Raw genomic sequence first — 19,558 nt, 5'->3', positions numbered from 1 at the left:
AGTGAATTTGGTAGACGGAAACTGAAAGAAGTCTGTCGTATATATGTATATATATATATATATATATATATATATATATATATATATATATATATATATATATATATATATATATATATATATATATATATGTGTATGTGTGGGTGTGTTTGTCCCCCTAGCATTGCTTGACAACCGATGCTGGTGTGTTTTCGTCCCCGTCACTTAGCGGTTCGGCAAAAAGAGACCGATAGATAAGTACTGGGCTTACAAAGAATAAGTCCTGGGGTCGATTTGCTCGACTAAAGGCGGTGCTCCAGCATGGCCGCAGTCAAATGACTGAAACAAGTAAAAGATAAAAGATAAAAAAAAGGTAAAGATATGTATGTATGTATTCATTCATACAAATACATTTTTATATGTGTATGTTTGTATATGTGCTTGCGTGTACTTGTCTGTACATTTCAATTTTCAATAGATGGAAACATGTACCTCTACAATAAAATCAATATCTGAAGCCACAAATAATTTCAAAATAGTAACAAATAAAACAAGCAACAACAACAACAACAACAACAATAACAACAACAACAATAACAAAAACAACACAGGCGCACACAAAAATATCAAATGTTAGTATAAAAATATACGGTAAAAGATGAGCAAAAAATTCATATAAATATCTAATCAAATAATATTTTACAATATATTAGGAAGTCGATATTTATGGTTGAATTAGGGTCAGAATACAAGACAAAATATGTATTTGCTTAATATGTACTTGCTTAATAATACTGATTAAAAATGTAAAATAACTTTCTTTTTAAATCTATTTAGATGGTTGTAGGTAGAGAGATATTATAATGAGAGAGAGTAAGACGGAATTTGTACAAGATTAAAGAAAGACATTAAATAAGATATGGAAAACATGAATCATTGTAAAATTGAAATGGAAGTCTAAGAAAAGAACACTATGGAATAAATAATCTTCGTTGTGAATTGATGCTGAAAATTGTGCAAGAAACGAGGCGTGTGGTAATCCTTGGCGTAATATATATCTATATATATATATATATATAATAGATATGAGGAGAGAGAGAGAAATAGATAGGTATATATATATATATATATATAATATTATATATATCTTAATATATAAATGTATATATATATATATATAATATTATAGATAGATAGATTAGATAGAGAGATAGATAGATAGATAGATTATAAATATAGACATTACTCTCTCCTCTCTCTATCTATAAGATATAAATGCATATATATATATTGTAATATATATATCATATATGTATCTATATGTATATATATATATATATATCTATATATAATATATATATAGACCTCTGTTTCGTTTATTGGCTGTTTTCTTCTTCGTATCGTAATGGAGAGAATCGTCTTGCTCTGAGTAAATTTAATATTTTATATTTTGTTAGTGAAGCAAGTTTGAACTTAATGGAATGAAGTATATTATATAATCGTTATATATGTATTTAATTCGATTTGGTGTTCACGATTCAGCTATAATTTTCTTAATATTCCTATATGGAGCTGCCATCTCAATTAAATTGAATCTCTTCAGTGCAAAATAATTAAGGGCCCATTAATTACATTATATCGTTTAAGTTACTATAAAAAAATTGGAAAAAACAAGAAAGGTAAAGTTTGATTATGCATTTCAATAGGAAAAAATAATTTCTTTTTATAATTCATTTTGAATTCAGAAGGAACACGCGTATGCATGCATGTGTATAAGTTTAGTAAGTACACACACAGTTACGCACTCACATATGTATGTGCATATGTCTATGTATATATATATATATATATATGAAAAAACAAGTCAAAAATAGAAAATGCTAAAATAATTTTATAGTGAACATTTCAGTACCGGTTTCGGTCATTTTGAGACCTTTTCAACTGTAACTATTAAATAATTAAATTTAGAAAAATTAGAAGAAAAGTTTTTTTAAAGGAATATTTCTATAGTAGTGTTCAGATATAAGTGGCATTCTGCCTTTCTCTGACTCCCTTGTTTGCACTTGTGTGTGTGTGTAAAGAGAGAGAGAGAGAGAGAGAGAGAGAGAGGGCGAGGGAGACATATAGATCGATCGGTCGATTGATAGATAGATTGTAATTGGTTTTTAAAAAAGGTTATTTTCTGACAAATGGAATCATTTACAGCCATAATCTTATGCGCAAATAAAATACACCTTCGCATTGAAACACACGCAAATATGTATTCAGAGGTCGAATTAGCAAAGTTGTCAGAGCATCGGGTGCAATGCATCATGGTGTTTGTTCAAACCCCATCTTAGTCAATTATAGATATGGAGATGTGTAAGCGTGTATGTAATTATGCGCGTATGCGTGTATGGATGCATGTTGATATATAACCTTGGCACCTTGGGCAGTTGTCTTTTACTGCAGCCTCAGGCCGACGAAAGCCTTGTGAGTGGATTTGGTAGAAAGAGACTGAGAGAAACTCGTCGTATATATATATATATATATATATATATATATATATTGAATTTCTAAATCTCTCGTAGAGACATGTACGGTGGTGGGGCGATAGAATGGTTGTATACTGTCATCTAACAAGAACGTGACAGTAGGGTTGTATACTGTCACTAACCCCCTAATGTCACGTTCTTGTTAGATTGACAGTATACAACCATTCTATATATATATATGTATATATATATGTATATGTATATATATATATGTATGTATATGTATGTTCTTGTATGTATATGTATGTATGTTCAGCAAAAGGTACCGATAGAATAAGTACTAGGCTTTCAAAGAATAAGTCCTGGGACCGAATGACTGGAACAAGTAAAAGAACATGAGAATAAAAGAATAAAGAATACTGACGACTCCTCATCCACTCAAAATTGATATCTGTGTTTAAACTGGGAACCATTATCTGCGAACTAACAGAAACGTTAGAGCGTCAGGAAATGTGAGCCATTTGCTCCGATCTTTACGTTGTAAGTTTCAATCCTGCCGAAATCAAACTTGACTATAAAATAATATAATAATCAAGATACAATAATGTAATATCAGGTACTGGGCTCAACGGTAGCCAGAATCCAACTGCCTTTAAACTACTGGCCTTGTGCTAAAAGTGGAAGCCATTATAATTTATTTCTTTCATAGTAAATAATGTATCGCTCGCAGATATTGGTTATTTGTTTTGACGCCATACAACTTTCCATCGTGTTAATAACTTCAATCAAAACCCTGTATAGCAGAGTTTTATGAGTGGTATTTGGAAGACAGAAACCTTTGTGAAGGCTACGGAGTGAGACTTTACCTGCCGAAGGACTACATTAAAACGTAGCAGAGCCCTCTTTATTGCACACATTGAAGCATCAATATATCTCGGTCTAAAGGCTGCGAGCTGGCAGAAACGATAGCACACCGGGTGAAATGCTTTGTGGTATTTCGTCTTTCTTTACGTTCTGAGTCCAAACTCTGTCGAGGTCGACTTTGGTTCCATCCTTTCGGGGTCGATAAATTAAGTACCAGTGGCGTACTGGGGTCGATCTAATTGACTGGCCCCCTCCCACAAAAAATGTCGGGCCTTGTGCCTAGAGTAGAAAAGAATATATCTCGCTCTAAAGTTTTAGTCGCCGTCAAATTCGCACGAACGCTTTCAACTTTTCAATCACTATGTCAGTAAAACAAACCAAACAAAATAAAACGTACTCTTCTGTCCTGTTCATTGTCGACATATTCAAAATGCCAATTTCTTACAAAAAAAAAACGTTAATATATAATTCTTTTCGTGTGTCAACTGATCTTTTATTTACTTGTTTACGCTATTTACGTTTGTTTTTCTACTTTCCATTTTTTGCAGGATGAACAAGTGACGAAAGACGAGTGGCTGCGAATGTGGACCGAATGTGTGAAGAGCGTCGAGAAGGGGGAAAGTTTGCCTGAGTGGTTAACTAAATATATGAACTTTATGTTTGACGTCAATGACACCTCAGGTTGGTATACATCAAATATTTTTCCTTCACTTATCGCAGTCTCTCTCTCTCTACATCTATTATATTCTCTATTTTCTTTCAGTCTCTCAAACTCTTTCTGCTTTCACACAATCGACACACTCAGTTAGCTGGGTGTAATTTACAAACTAGCCTTTTGATCGGTGACAGTTCTCTGGAATATATATATGTATGTGTGTGTGTGTGTGTGTGTGTGTGTGTGTGTGTGTGTGTGTGTGTGTGTGTGTGTGTGTGTATGTATATATGTGTACATATATATATAACCTCTATTTATACTTATATATATATATATATACACATATACACTACCGTCAGAAATTAATTAGCACCCTTGATTTGCTCTTCACTCAAGGTATGTGCTGTCACCTAGTGGCCATATCTCGAACTATTGCTTTGTTGCGAGTTCACTGTTGCGCAGAACGATGACGTAACTTTGTTTGCAGAGCAGTTTGAGAGTCTACAGCCTTATGATGTTGACATAGCAGTGCAACAACAACTTGGAGTGCGGATGCAGACAAATCTTCCTTTGTTTAATAGATATAGGTAGCGCCTCGCAAGGACCGAAATCACACCATACTAAGTTTTCTCATCGCGTAAGACGTTTTGAACAGCTCATAGGTTAATTGATTTAACCTATTTAATGTAGAAATTTGAGAAGTGCTAATTAATTTCTGACGCAAGTGTATGTGTCTGTGTGTGTGTGTATTTTTAAATGTACTAGTGTGTGGAAGAATGATTGTAGATTTTCTGTGGCATGAACTAAATAATGATATTCCAATGAGAGCGTGTTACTTCTTTAAGATATTTGAAATCCATAAAATATATTGCAGTTATGCTGTTATTTAACTTGAGTCTTAGTAAATGGTTTCCAATCTGGAGTTTCTGTTGGGTTGGGGGGTACATTTAAAAGAGAATTATCTACAATTTCTATCTGAATTAGGTTTCAAATGAAAGCCTCTTCATTGACTTACTACGTTTGCTTTTATTATTTCCTTTCACTGGTTCTTGGCGATAGCTTGTACACTGCTGGTGTTTTCATTTTATTTGTTTGATGTTGTTGACCTTAATATTGTTGTTGTTGTTGTTGTTTATTTCTGCTGTTGCTGTCGCCACCATTGCGTTTTTTTTGTTCCTTTTCCTTTAAAACTGTTGTTGTCTTTGTTGGTGTTGTTGCTCTTGTTGGCGTTGATGGAGATGATGCTGCAGTCGTTGCTGTTTCTTTGGTTCTCCGTCCTGTATTTATTATTAAATTAAATCATTTCTTCACCATCAAGTACGAACAGACATATATGATAATAATAATAATAATAATGCAAAGCAACACCGTCCGGGAATACACAAATAACACAGAAGTGAGATTCTTATCGGAGATAACAATATGAAAACAAAATCAAAATCAAATAAAATCAAATAAGATCAAGACGCTGGTAGCAACAAACAGTAAGAACAAAATAAAACAAGAAAGAAGAGAGGGGCTTAAAGAATCTGTGAGAAAAATATATTCAAGTATTTGCTTTAAAGTCCGACATCTTTGCAACGATTGGCTGCTCAAATAAATAAATTTACAAGTGACTGCTCTGTCGTTAGTGATTTAATTTCGATAATGAATACGAAAACGTTTGGATGGACAGATCGATAACTTACACAAAACGACTTCTTTTCTATTATCTAAAAGTTTCAGAGCGTTGTAAGAGCTGTGTTGTGTTATTTGAGGGCGGACGCAGCATCTATCTATTCGCTTAGTATATATTTATATTTCACATAGGTCATGTGCAAGCAGCTGTAAACTACTATCAGTGAAAAAGGGTTTCGTCCCTAAGGTACAAATCTAGTGTCTCGTGGAGAATGGATCGAGTTTTATTTATTATATTGGAATTGGTGATCAATAGCCATATTGGTTACAGGTTTCTCACGAAACAATCACTGGTCGACAGCGATTATGAAAGTGCGAGTGACAAGGGAGTAGCTTCATTCAATTGAAACATAAATATCTCAAGAGACTTCGCTCCTAAAACGCCCGTATTTCTGTTTTCTCGCCGTTGTTTATATGTGAGAAAGACACGCATCGACACGCACTCACACACACACACGCACACGCACAAACACACACACAGATACACAAAAATACACATATACACAGAAAACTTACAAACATACTTATTTGTATCTGTGCGTGTATGTATGAGTGTGCATGCATGCAAGCATGCCTATATGTATTATGTGTATTACGTATGTATGTATGTATGTTGTATGTATATATATATATATATATATATATATCTGTATGTCATTCGGTTTTATTTCAAGATTTCTTTCTAATAGCGAAAGAGCTGGTTTCTAACCTAGATTCAAGGCTCCTTCATTGCAATTCACAACAACAGCGTACTTTTGTATGTATGTATGTATGTATGTATTTATGTATGTATGTATGTATGTATGTATGTATGTATGTATGTGTGTATGTATGTATGTATGTATGTATGTATGTATGCATGCTTGTATATATGCAGATTTGTATGTTTTGCCTTATGTATGTATCCTCATGCATATAGTTACATATCTCGACATGTTCATATATATTTAAATGATAAACTCCTGGAAAGTTTTACAGATTCTTACAGTTCCAATGATGGAGTGTATCTGTGGTCTTCGAATTCGCTTTCTCCTTTCTGGTTTTAAAAAGCTTAATTTTCCAGAGATAAAAACAGAGAGTGTGAAAAAAAAAGAGAGTGAGAAAGAGGGGTTATGAGAGGTGAGGGCGTCAATAAGACCCCAAATGTGTCAGGTAATGATGAGTAAGTGCTTTGTAGTTAAGCTCCATGTTCGAGTTAAGCTTTGTAGTTAAGCTCCATGTATGCGAATGAGAAGTCCAAACTATTGCTTAACTATTTTCTCACACCGTCTCCGATGAAGGGATACATAAAATATCGCTGAAACGGCTGTAAGACCTTCTATTTATAAATCTTCTGAAATATTTCACAGCCTTGGATTTTTATCTCATTATGAAATTTTTATATATTACTACTTAATATCCTGTTGCTTATTTTGATTAGATATATACATTTGTGTGTGTGTTTATGTGTGTGTATGCATATATATAATACATACATATATATATTTATATATGTGTGCGTGTGTGTATGTATGTATTTATGTATGTGTATGTTTAAGAATATGGGTTCGTAAGAAAGATTAACCAATGACGTAGATGTTTCGTCATCGACCTCTCATGTCGGACTCTCTCAGAAAGAGGGTCCTTTTGAAACCTCTATGTCTCAGTCAACGTTTTACTTGCAAAATTAAATTTCATATTCTACATAATGCGAGGTCCCCCTTTTCATGGTTTACATTATTCGAGCGTTATCGTACATAAAATATACGCTCGCCACAGTCGTTCACCATCTCTCTATATATACGACACTGAAAAGAACTTGTATTCATTGAAAGATATTTTACATATATTTCATACTTTTGTGAAAACCTTTTCACGTGACTACAACTTGAAATTCATAAGATATTCAGTTATATTGCTCATATGTAGATGCGTACACATATCTGATTTTGCATCAATGCTACATGTTCCTTACTAAGATATCTTTTCATCGATCTCACATAAACCATTTGATCTCTTTACAGGCGACAATATTATTGATAGACATGAGTATAGTACCGTGTACACATCATACGGTATTCTCAAGTCTGACTGCGAGGCTGCATTTGATACTCTCTCTGATGTAAGTACAACTTTTTGTATAATCTTTTATTTGTGTCTTTTACTACTGATTTCCTCTTTCTCCTTGTGAGTATACATATATACATATATACATACATACATAAATATATATATGTGGAGGCGCAATGGTTAGAAGGATCGCGTTTTCGATTCCCAGACCGGGCGTTGTGAGTGTTTATTGAGCAAAAACACCTAAAGCTCCACGAGGCTCCGGCAGGGGGTGGTGGCGATCTCTGCTGTACTCTTTCGCCGCATCTTTCTCTCACTCTTTCTTCTGTCGGCCTGCTCGCTTAGCCAGCGGGGTGGCGTTATTTGAAGGCAAAGCAATGCGAAGCGCATTGTGACTAGGGATGTATAGCAACATCTGATAGCCTGATCGGTCACGGTGATCACAGTGATATATATATATATATATATATATGGCGACATGAGCTCTGAACAGCATTTTCCGGTGATTCCCTACTCCTGGTGGATAAAGCTTTATCACTACTCAAGCAATAATCCTCCGGCCCATGAATCTGCATTTGGTAGACTTTACTGGCGGGGGATTTTTCGAGGTCGGACTGCAAGTCCTATCTCACCGTCTTGCAGTCGCCTTTACGACACTCAGAGAAAACGTTGGGTCTGTTCTTTGATAAGGTGTTTGCCACAGGCTTTACCATTAATACAGAGAACAACCCTTATCACATGCTTCGTTGCCATGAACGTTCGTAAGAAGTATATTAAGAGTACGTATTTGTGGTACTCTTACACTCTCAAAATATAATTCAATCTTTAAGAACTTCAGTCAACAAAACGACAAGATCATTCGTTCTTGTAGTTAAGAATTTAAAAAAAATCACCAACTATACTAAGATGGAGCGGCCACGTGGTTAGAATGACTGACGAACGACTTCCCAAACAGATCTTCTACTCCCAACTCAAAGACGGCAAGCGTACAAAAGGAGGCCAGAAGAAACGCTACAAGGACTCCCTGAAATCGAACCTCAAAAAGTGTGACATTGACTTCACCAACTGGGAGGAAACGGCAAAAAACAGACCACTCTGGAAAACCACCTTCCATGAGGGAACGGCGAACTTCGAGTCGAAAAGGTCTGCAGAGCTGGAGGAGAAAAGACGACGATGGAAGGAGCACCAACAACAACCACGCGCGACTCTCCCTTCCGTCACTAGATGTCCGCACTGTGACCGATCTTTTCGAGCAAGAATTGGTCTTATCAGTCATCTGCGGACTCACCAATAAATTTGCGCGAAGACCATCATCCTCGACCTTGAGGGATTGCCATAGTAGTATTGCTAATTTCTTTCTCCCAAAAGCTTAAAGAGTATCTAAAACTCAGATTTTGAACAGTTCGAGTTTTAATGTTTAAAAGGAAGATGAGAAGTTTTAATGAATAAACATTCATGAAATAAAGCTGGGCTGTATATTTGTGTGCTGCAACTGTCCAAAAGCCACTTTTAGAATAGTTTTAGGTTTTGTCTTATTGCCAGAACTCCTTGTGTCTGTCTTCCATTTTGTGCATTGAACATTCTTTACTCTTTATCTTTATTTTTATCCGGTGGTTGCCCTCTGTTTTTTCTTGTTATTTAGTTTTACAGTGTACAAGTTACAAGATTAAGAGAGAAAAAGAGAAAGAGAAAGACTGAGAAAGAAAGAGAGAGGCAGATATACAGACAGATAGATAGAAAGTGAGAGTTAGAGAGAGGACGAGATAATGATAAAGACAGAGAGAGCTAAACTTTATTTATCATGCTTGTGCACATACAATTTCCTTCCCTCACGGACGTTGATTTAAGCAATCACATTAAGATCAGTCGATCCGTGAGACGGTAGTCATTACAGCATCAGATACAATGTCTCGCACTATGATCCGGTTATCTGAGTTCAAATGCTGGCAAGGGCGATTTTACCTGTCAGCCATCATCCTTTCGAGATCTATGAAAATTACCTATATATGTGTGCATGGAATTGTGTGTGTGTGTGCGCATGCGTGCAGGCGTGTATATGCTTACGCTTATATATGTAGCTTGTAAAACATACAGTCATAAAGTACATGGCGGAAAAACAAATAGAAGCGTATCTTTGGTGCTAAAAAGCCATTATTTAATTAGTCAAGCAAGGATTTTTAGCACCAAACATACACTTTTATTTGTTATTTTTCTTCCATTTTCTGTTGATCTATATATACGTTAAACTATGGTTTACCTCTTTAAATTACCTGCTGCCGTATAATTTATACCAAAGACCATATTTACAGAGGTAATCACCAGGAGTGCCTCGGGATACTTCTATCCCTTAGCGAGTTTAACACCTCTAACTTATACGTTATATATAATATATATATATATATATATATATATATATATATATATATATATGTATGTATGTATGTATGTATGTATGTATGTATGTATGTATGTGTGTGTGTGTGTGTGTGTGTGTGTGTGTGTGTGTGTGTGTGTGTGTGTGTGTGTGTGTGTGTTGAAAACTATTTATTCACTTTGCGTTTAGTAAGTGTTTGAAGAAAATCTCGAAAGAGAGAAAAACGTTCCCTGTCAAATTATTGATTAGTTGGTCTCATGGCATTAATATAGCTGTGTGAACGGTAAGAAATTTCGACGCAGAGTGCATTTCGCTAACTTCAAATTAGATCCTCCATTGCGTCAGATAACACCTTTCAAGTACAAATGCACTGAATATCCAAAGATTTAAAATGAACTCACGTTTTTGTATCTTTCGTTGCCTTCAATCTGTCGTACTCAATTATTTTCTAACTCGGAACAGCCAATTAAACTACTACTACTACTACTACTACTACTACTACTACTACTACTACTACTACTAATAATAATAATAATAATAATAATAATAATAATAATAATAATTATTATTATTATTATTATTATTGTTATTATTATCATTATTGTAATTAATATTGAATGGGAGAGCAGTGCATACCATCAAAGTGACACTGGGGTAAAATATACGAAGCCCAGTATACCCATCATGACTACCCGTCTTATAAGGGTACACTAGGCGCATACATCACAACCATATGTGGACGACATGGTGATATCATATCAAGATAAACAGCACATGAGCTTGCAGGTGGGGCCCAGTTTGAATTTTCTTCAGGTCGAGTAACCCATCCCTCAATAAGAGCATTGTCACATTAAAAAAAGGGTGTTTGGAAAGACACTAGGATTCTTGTGGCCAAAATAGATCGCCCTCGAACACTGATAGTTATTTTCTTTGCACTTACAATTTTTCGCGATTTGTGTCCCAAAGATGGCATTCAAAGAAATAATGGCTATTTCAAGTATCATTGTCAGTAACTTTAGTACTGCGTCGACCAAAGTTTTGCAGTAGTAGTGTATGAGTTGCTATATGACGCCTCAGCTTAGTTTGGCGTTTCGTTCCGCTCTCAGTTGTAATACTTTTCCATAACGATAGAGTAAATCTTCCCAAATGAAAAGCAAAAACCATCGTGTCTGGTATCAACCAGGATTACATTTAATCTTTCTTTTGAGGGCATCAGGAATGCACCTCACTTTTGGTAATACTGATACAAATAACCAATTAAAATGCGGATGTCTCATATTAGCCATTAAAACACACACACACACACACACACACATACTTAACTTGAACTTAAACATTTATTTTTGGGTGCCAAAATTTACGCCACACCAACTGCGATATGGTCTCTGGTACAATTACTTTGCACTGAAACTGTGTCAATGACCAGGTCGGAGTGCCGAAAATCTTGATACGGAATCATAAAAAAAAAGAGCAGTCAGCAACTTTTGTTTGATCAGTGTCTTCTATGTTGTAATTTCTTCAGTTTCAACAGAGTCTCAGAGCAAATCATTAGCCAGGAAAATACTTTTCCAAGATACATATTGGACCTTCTTTATCTTCTTCTTCTTCTTCTTCTTCTTCTTCTTCTTCTTCTTCTTCTTCTTCTTCTTCTTCTTCTTCTTCTTCTTCTTCTTCTTCTTCTTCTTCTTCTTCTTCTTCTTCTTCTTCTTCTTCTTCTTCTTCTTCTTCTTCTTTTTCTTCTTCTTCTTCTCTATCTCGCTGGAAAGACCTCTGTTGAAGACCTGCTGGTGTTAGGTCTGTCACTCTTGCAAAGCAAATTTCTTTTTGATCGTTTAAATAATGTCCAGAACTTACCCATTGTTGATGGACCGGCTGAATGAGGAAACATTACATTTTCACGCCGTTTTGTTTGCGTGCAGGCGTTATTGTTTTTGCTGTCATTGTTGTATGTTTTATCACTGTAAATTTTCAAGTTAATGTGTTTTCTGTCAAAACTTCATAATTTTGTTTTATTTTGAAATATTTACGACGTCCTGTGTAATCAAATCAACTATTATCGTTAATTTTCTCTGCAGCTTCTTTCAATTAAAATTGTCGGCGGCTGTTATTTTTTCTTCTTAATAGAAAAACTTAGTTGAATGCAATCACAGCAAACGTTTGCTTAATGTTTCCAGATACGCTATAGCTAGCTTATCTCTCTGCTGGGAGTGATATGTGAAAAAAAAAAAAACTGAAACGAAATAGTTTTATTCTTAAGTTTCTATTCGAATAATATGTAATCTTTGTAGTGAGATAAGCCATATCTCTGGCCACGCACACACAACAAAGACAACAACTGCAAAATATAATTACAATTTCAAAATTTGGTAGAACGTCAGCACTTTGTGGGGAAAGGGTATGTCGATTGCATCGACCCCCAGTTCTCGACTGGAACTTATTTTATCGACCCCGAAAGGATGAACGGCAATATCAAACTCGGAATGGAAGAGGTCGGAAGAAATGGTACTATTTTATTCGACGAATTTTGATCGACAATTAAACAATAAGAATGATTGTTTCTATTTAGCATAATTGAGGTGACTGAGGAAGAATATTACAGAAAGTACAAGTTCTGTAGGGGATGGACTTGGCTGAAGAGAAAATAAAGAAGACATGAGATTTAAACTATACACAGTTTACAGGATATAAGAGCTTATTGTTGCTTCAGTCCTCCTCGTACTGAAATCCTTTCGCTTCGGCCAACCAAATAGTTATTCGGTGGTGCCCCAAAAAACCCCCTGGATTATCTTTACTTATCCAACTTGAATGCATTCTCCCAGATTTTCTCAGAAGCCTAAACCCTGTTAGAGTAAGACATTTAACCATGTCTGTTTCGCCATTCTCATCCACACTTCATACATTCACTAGAAAGCTGCAGCTCTCTTTCTATTTCCTCATTCCTCTTCTTTTTCATTCTGTCTGTCTACCAGCCTGTATATCCCCCCTTCTCTCTCTCCCTCAGTTCTCCTTTCCATCTTCCGCTTCAAATGAAAATCGAGGAAGTCGAGGTTTTGATAAAAAAGGTAAATCTTACTGTTAAGGCCCTTTAACGGCGCCCATACTCATTACGCAGGGAATGTCTACCCGTTCTTCATGTCCAGTGGAAAGCAGTGGGCCAAATGTAACGATAAATTTGATTGATAATCGGATCCATTCTCTACGTTATAAATTATGTTGTCTATCGACCGACAAATTCGCGTTGCTTTCAAACAGCGTTAACGCTCCTAATGTTCTCCATTAACCATCTCCCTACATAAGGCTGCGTTAGATATTCCGCTGAATAATTTCTCAGATGATAGATTGCAATGGACGGTTGCCAACATCCCAATAATAATTATTATTTCTGAGAAGTTCCCCATCAATAATAACTGTATTTGTCACAATGTAACACCTATAGAAATAGAGGTTACGGTAAATTAAAACGACTCCGTTGTTGATTGTTACTTATTCAATTAATGTCCTATTAATATCTAAATTTATCACAATGCAGCACCTATTGCAACAGAAATTATAGACCATTAAAACTACTCAGCTGTTTGGCTGTTACATTGAATATAATCTCTTGTTTTAACTCAAAAAGGAAATCGTCTGCTTCACAAGCGCCAATATGTCTGCTTACAAGTAAGTCCACGATGGAAATCATTATAATGGTTGTTGCTGGGAACACTGATGGGTCGCTGAAAACTCGGTGACTGTTGCAAGTGATGTTGATGCGTAATCCTAAATCCTTCTTTATCTAACAGACCCATGATTAAAGCTATTCAAGCTATGATCACCATCTCATCTATTTAATGCTTTTAGGAAAATCTGAGCTAATCGTTTCTGCACTACGGTGTAATTTGAGGAATATTATTCAGTATTGTCAACACTAGTGTCACTGCAAAAACAAGTTATTCTTTTGAATGCATATTTGCCTAGTTCAAAATATTAATGTCTTTCAATTTCACCTCTAAGCGATTTATGCCTGGGCAGTTACGTCTGTACAGTGGGCAGATGTTAGCACTTGGAAACATACGCTATTGTTTTTGTGACGGTAGTGGTGATGGTAGCGGTGATTTAGCATCAGATTATCTCCAAATGAACAAATTTACAAACAAAAACGCTGCATCCTTCTCTTTCTACGGACATTGTGCATCTAGACCACTACATAAGCGAATATGTCTTTCCATTTTTAACTGCAAGATGTAGCTTAAATTTGATTTGGTTTCTTCCCATCATGGCGAGTGAGTTCATAGAAGATTACTAATATACAATGAGTCAACCATTTCATCGCTGGATTACACTTAAGTTTCGACTCTCTAAGTGCTAATTATTCTGATAATGTTGAAAACATTTACAAAACCCGTGTCTGCAAGAACTAATCTGTAACACTCACTCAGCACCTTCTATTTATTTATTAATTAGTTTCATACTATATTGAATTAACACCTTGATTGATGAAGTTTCATCTGTCTTTGAAATCCTTTGAGGTTAAATGATCAAAATTTGCTTCCATTTTACTTCATTTATTTCGCTGAAAGATTATATATAATTTATTTTTCGGAAAATTAACTAAATTATCACAATTATCATTGACAAATCGCACACACACAAATACATACGAATTCAGAAATATATACATATATACATACACACACACGCAGTGACACACCCATACATACACACGCACACACTCACACGCGCACGTATATCTATATATATATATATAAGGAATGTTGTATTCATATGAGTTTATATATCCACTCATACATTTATGCTTGTGTGTGCCTGTGGATATATGTATGTGTGGATACGCTTGTATGCGTATGTGTATTGGGGTTTATTTCAAAGAGGTGTAGACAGTGTATATTTATTTAGCGATGCGAGTGAGGTCATAATATATTCAGTTTATTTCTGTAAAACTGCTGATGAAATTTAATAAAATAAATTTAATTAACATTTAATAAAATATTTTGATTTCATTATAGAATAAATTAAATCAAGTGCGTTTATTTACTTCAAAACTGATATTAATCGACGCATTAACGAAAAACTGATGATAGACATCTAACCAGGAAAGGAATTCGTAGTCTCTATGCTCGTGTGACGTCAGTGAGTTTTGTTTAGGCGTTCATCTCATTGCCAAAGTCAACGACACTAAAAATTCCACATTTTCTTAATTATTCAGTCTTAGCAAAAGCCTTTTTAGTGTCTTCGAGACTGATGGGAGAAAAAAAGAGTTAGTTATTCGCAAAGTGTACATCTGGCCAAAGTGCATGTAAATGTGTGTCCTTAGTTAACATTACGAAGAGAAAGGTGCTGGTCTTAAAGGGTCAACGGATAAGAAACTACCATCAAACATAGAATGGTAGCTCTAACCGTATGAAGAAGGAAATGAAATGGTTAGTGGTGGAAGCCTCCAAGCTTAGCTTTGTTCGCCAGAACTTAGCTAGTTCTTAAAGAGAAACGATAGAAACACATGCATTTATAATAAATACATTATTTTATACATATCAAGATAGATCCGTTTACGTTTAGTTTAACATACACAAATACAGGTATATCAAATGCCATATAGCATAAATTCATGATTTATTGACGTTATTTCCGCTACAAGAGGATATATCATAATGAAGACCAGCGCCATTTGAGAAGAGGGCTTAATGACAAGATTCAAGAATAATCCGGAATTGAAAAGCAATTAAGTTTGTTTTTGTCTGGAGATAGGAGGGCAGTCGTGGGCACATGTTTCCGGTACAACGCTATCGCCAATACGCCAACTGTCTGGCCTTAACTCTAGCAGTCAAGGTATTTGACTTATAAAAATATCTCAGAGTAGTCAACAGATATACAGTGCAATTCAAAAATAGTTACAATATTTCGGAGATAATAATGGTTACAATTTAAATATATATCTAGTATCGCTAACAAAGGTAACAGTTAATCCTATACTGGAATATTTTCAATACAAGTCCACATATAAAATTTTACGACACCATTCCAATTGGTTAGAAGCAGTAAAATAGTAAAACTGTTGCATATGTATGTATATTTATGTGTGTATGTGCTTATATGCATGTGTGCTTTTGTGTGCATGTGTGTGTTTATGTGTGCGTGTGTGTGTAGTATAAGTTTCTTGGGCACAAAATGAAAGCATTTAGTAACTAAAATATATAGGCATTAAAGTGATTGTCTTGATAAACCTCGATGGCAGATATTTTATTGACGACAGGTAAATAATAAAATACACTTGACCCTAGCAAATTTCAAACCCAGAGAACAAAAGATAAATCATCATTCATCATTGTTCGACCGTGGTCGAGACAATGGAATTTACTATGCTACGCCAGACTTCCCGGTCCATCATAGCATTATGGAGGTCTTGTTGCTGGATGCCTGTATCCCTGGCGATTAAATCAGTGTAGGAGAGCGTGCGCCCTCTGGTATTGTGAGCAGATGAATTCCAGAGGAGAAGAGTAAAAATTGCCTCGTTTTCAGCTCTACAACAATGTCCAGCAAACTGGACTCTTCTACCTTTCACAAGAGATGATACAGGTGGTAGTTTCCCATATATTTGTACTTTGGTTGGATGACGCTTCCACGAGGGATTTGAGCTCTCATAAGGAGGCGAGTGTAAGTTCCATCCATCCGCCTCTGAAGCTTCTTTGATAACGTCCAAGTTTCTGAGCCATATAGTAGAATTGGTTCGACTGTGGCAAAAGATAAAACCATGTGAGTCAAAGCAGTGGATCTAATACCTTCCTATTCAGCTATTCTGATACGTTGCCACCTTAGATGTCTATTTTATAAAGACTTCCAAAATAAAAAGTCGGAGTGTATAGGAAGATATATTTAATTAATTCAAAGCTTATATCCGACTGTATTAGATTGTTTATCCTTTTAAAAATATGAGAGTTCTGCATATGTAAGCCCTATTGTGTTTGAAGTCACAAAATAAATATACTAAGGTCTGTGGTCCAGTGTCTTACCTGTTCCGTTATTTACTACACTAGATTTGCATTTAATAATGATTTCTATGTTTTGCAAGAGCTGCATTTAAGAGAGAGCTGCGAAATTGGTCGAATCCTTGGTAAAATATTGATATTCGAGTAAGGTTTCTCATCATTCCAAAAGGACGAGAACTCATATTTGAAATAAAACACAGGACAATGCTTCAAATGATGCCTAGCTAAAAATAATAGACGAATTCTTAGAAAGCCTTTTTAAAACACAAGAATATGCCGGCAATTAAAGCCTCAGATAGTCGTTTCAAACAGATAGTCTCTGTTGTAACGCTTTTGTTCAGAAGTCTATTTGAGCAGTCCTTTCAGTGATTCAACTACTTCTTTAGCTCTAGGACACATTATGTTCGACACACGTTTTCCCTGGTGTGTAAGAGAACGAGGTGCAACAGTCTCTCTGAAAGGGACCCCAATCCATTGCTGCGTCTTAAACTATGAATTTTGATGGATGGGTACAAATCGAGTACATTAACCACAGTAATTGATTGGTACTTAAATTTATCGACTTCCACTCAAAGGCAATACCGTCAGTGTAACATAAAATATAAATAAAACCGCATTACTTCCCATAAGGCTTTGCTGCGGTTATTCCAACACCGTGCATATTGTGTTCAAATTCTACAAAGGTTAAGATTGTCTTTTATCATTCTGAAATAGATATGTACCAGTCTAAGGAAGACTGACGAAATCATTAAAGTGTTGGAGTTCAAATCCATTTGTTACCTGATTGGGCTGTATGCTTAATACAACGATCTGTTTAAGACCTTCACCTGCCGTTAATGATTCTTTAGTTGGTAATTTAAGATGCTTCGGTCTTGAAAATAACTTCATCTCTCTCCCTTTATCTCATTCCCTTGCTCTCTCTCTCTCTCTCTCTCTCTCTCTCTCTCTCTCTCTCTTTCACTTTCTCTCTCTCGCTATCTCTCTCTCTCTTTCCTTTTTTTTCACCAGTGTCAAAACATCCTAAAACGAGCCATGGGCAAAGCATTTCTTCTTGACGGGGAGATGAAAACAGTCCCTCTTCATTTTGCCGAATAATTTATTTACGTAACATCAAATATTTTTTGTAAATTATTTACGCCTACAAATTCTGTAAGATATTTTGCAATATTTCTCCTCTAAGACTCTAATATTTTGTTCTCTCTTTCCAGGGCGGCAAGACAATGGTGACGAGGGATATATTCAAACGACTTTGGACTGAGTATTTCATCTCAAACGATCGTAATGCCAAGGGAAATTATCTGTTTGGAACACCAAGCTTTTAATAGCAACCTCTTATTTTTACTTCCTTTAAATACAGAGCGAAACTTTAAAAAAAAAATGACACAAGAAACAAATATATCAAAATGAACAAATAAATATTAAAATAAATATTAATTATAATTATTATAAAAATCATCAAAATCTTACAGAAATCTTATCTCAATAACGCTATTATAACTAGCAATCTAAATGCTAGCAGTCATATCTATTTAAAAAATAGCTATAATAATAATAATAATGATAGTGATCTTAATAATTTTAAAATCATCATAATGTCGATGATTGTAATATTTTAAGAACTATTACAACAATAATAATAATGATTAAAATAAAAATAACAAGAAAAACAAAAACCGTAATAATGATAAAAATAATAATACAATAAAAAGTATTAATAGTAATTATAATAACTAAAATGAATATTAAAATTTTATCAAAACTCTTATGAAGAATTGTACTTAAAACGTCTTTAATAATTGTGTATCCATTCCATTATTTTCAACAAATTTAATAACAGTGTATATCGGATGTCATTAATATTTTAATGTTCATTTACTCGCATTTATTCTATTATATTATTATATTCAAATTAATCAATTAATTGATTGCATGAAATAATCAAACACGCATACACGCACACGTGAACTAGCACGCACATCTACATTCCCACGCGTATTTACACACACACACACACATGCGAGCACACTAACAGAGAAACATATACACATAAATACTCCACTAACACATGCATACATATATACAAACATTATATATATATATATATATATATATACAGGCGCATCACACGTATATGCATGTGCATATATAGGTAGTTAGACATATATATATATATATATATATATATATATATATATACATACATACACACATACATACATACATGCATACATATATACATATATACATACATACATATATATACATACATATATATATATATGCATGTATACACATATACATACAAATTTTAAAATATCATTACATGATCGCTAGACACCCAGGTTAGGGACAAAACGTCTGACATGTATCTACCTAGATATTTTTTAAGATGTTCAACTACAAATCCTTTCTCTTTGTTCATGAACTTACTTTTCCTCGTTATATTCTTGCTTTAAAGGGAGACAATTACATAATAAACGTACAAATACAATTACACGCGGAA

At 34.7% G+C, this 19,558-nt stretch overlaps 1 protein-coding gene across 1 annotated transcript in view; it reads left to right on the top strand.

Annotated features, from left to right (window-relative positions):
• Nucleotides 1-19,084, top strand: part of LOC115215730 (sarcoplasmic calcium-binding proteins I, III, and IV-like) — a 77,051-nt gene extending 57,967 nt beyond the window's left edge. Inside the window, exons 4-6 of the mRNA XM_029785022.2 lie at nucleotides 3,866-3,998; nucleotides 7,653-7,750; nucleotides 18,264-19,084. Of these exons, the coding sequence (XP_029640882.1) occupies nucleotides 3,866-3,998; nucleotides 7,653-7,750; nucleotides 18,264-18,377 (345 nt within the window). The 3' untranslated portion in view covers nucleotides 18,378-19,084. The remainder of the gene's footprint in view (nucleotides 1-3,865; nucleotides 3,999-7,652; nucleotides 7,751-18,263) is intronic.
• Nucleotides 19,085-19,558: the final 474 nt, after the last annotated feature.

The sequence above is a fragment of the Octopus sinensis genome, linkage group LG9 (genome assembly GCF_006345805.1).
Source record: "Octopus sinensis linkage group LG9, ASM634580v1, whole genome shotgun sequence".
NCBI lineage: Eukaryota > Metazoa > Mollusca > Cephalopoda > Octopoda > Octopodidae > Octopus > Octopus sinensis.
Note: the sequence above shows the minus strand (reverse complement) of the source record. Positions and strands in the feature narration are given on the sequence as shown.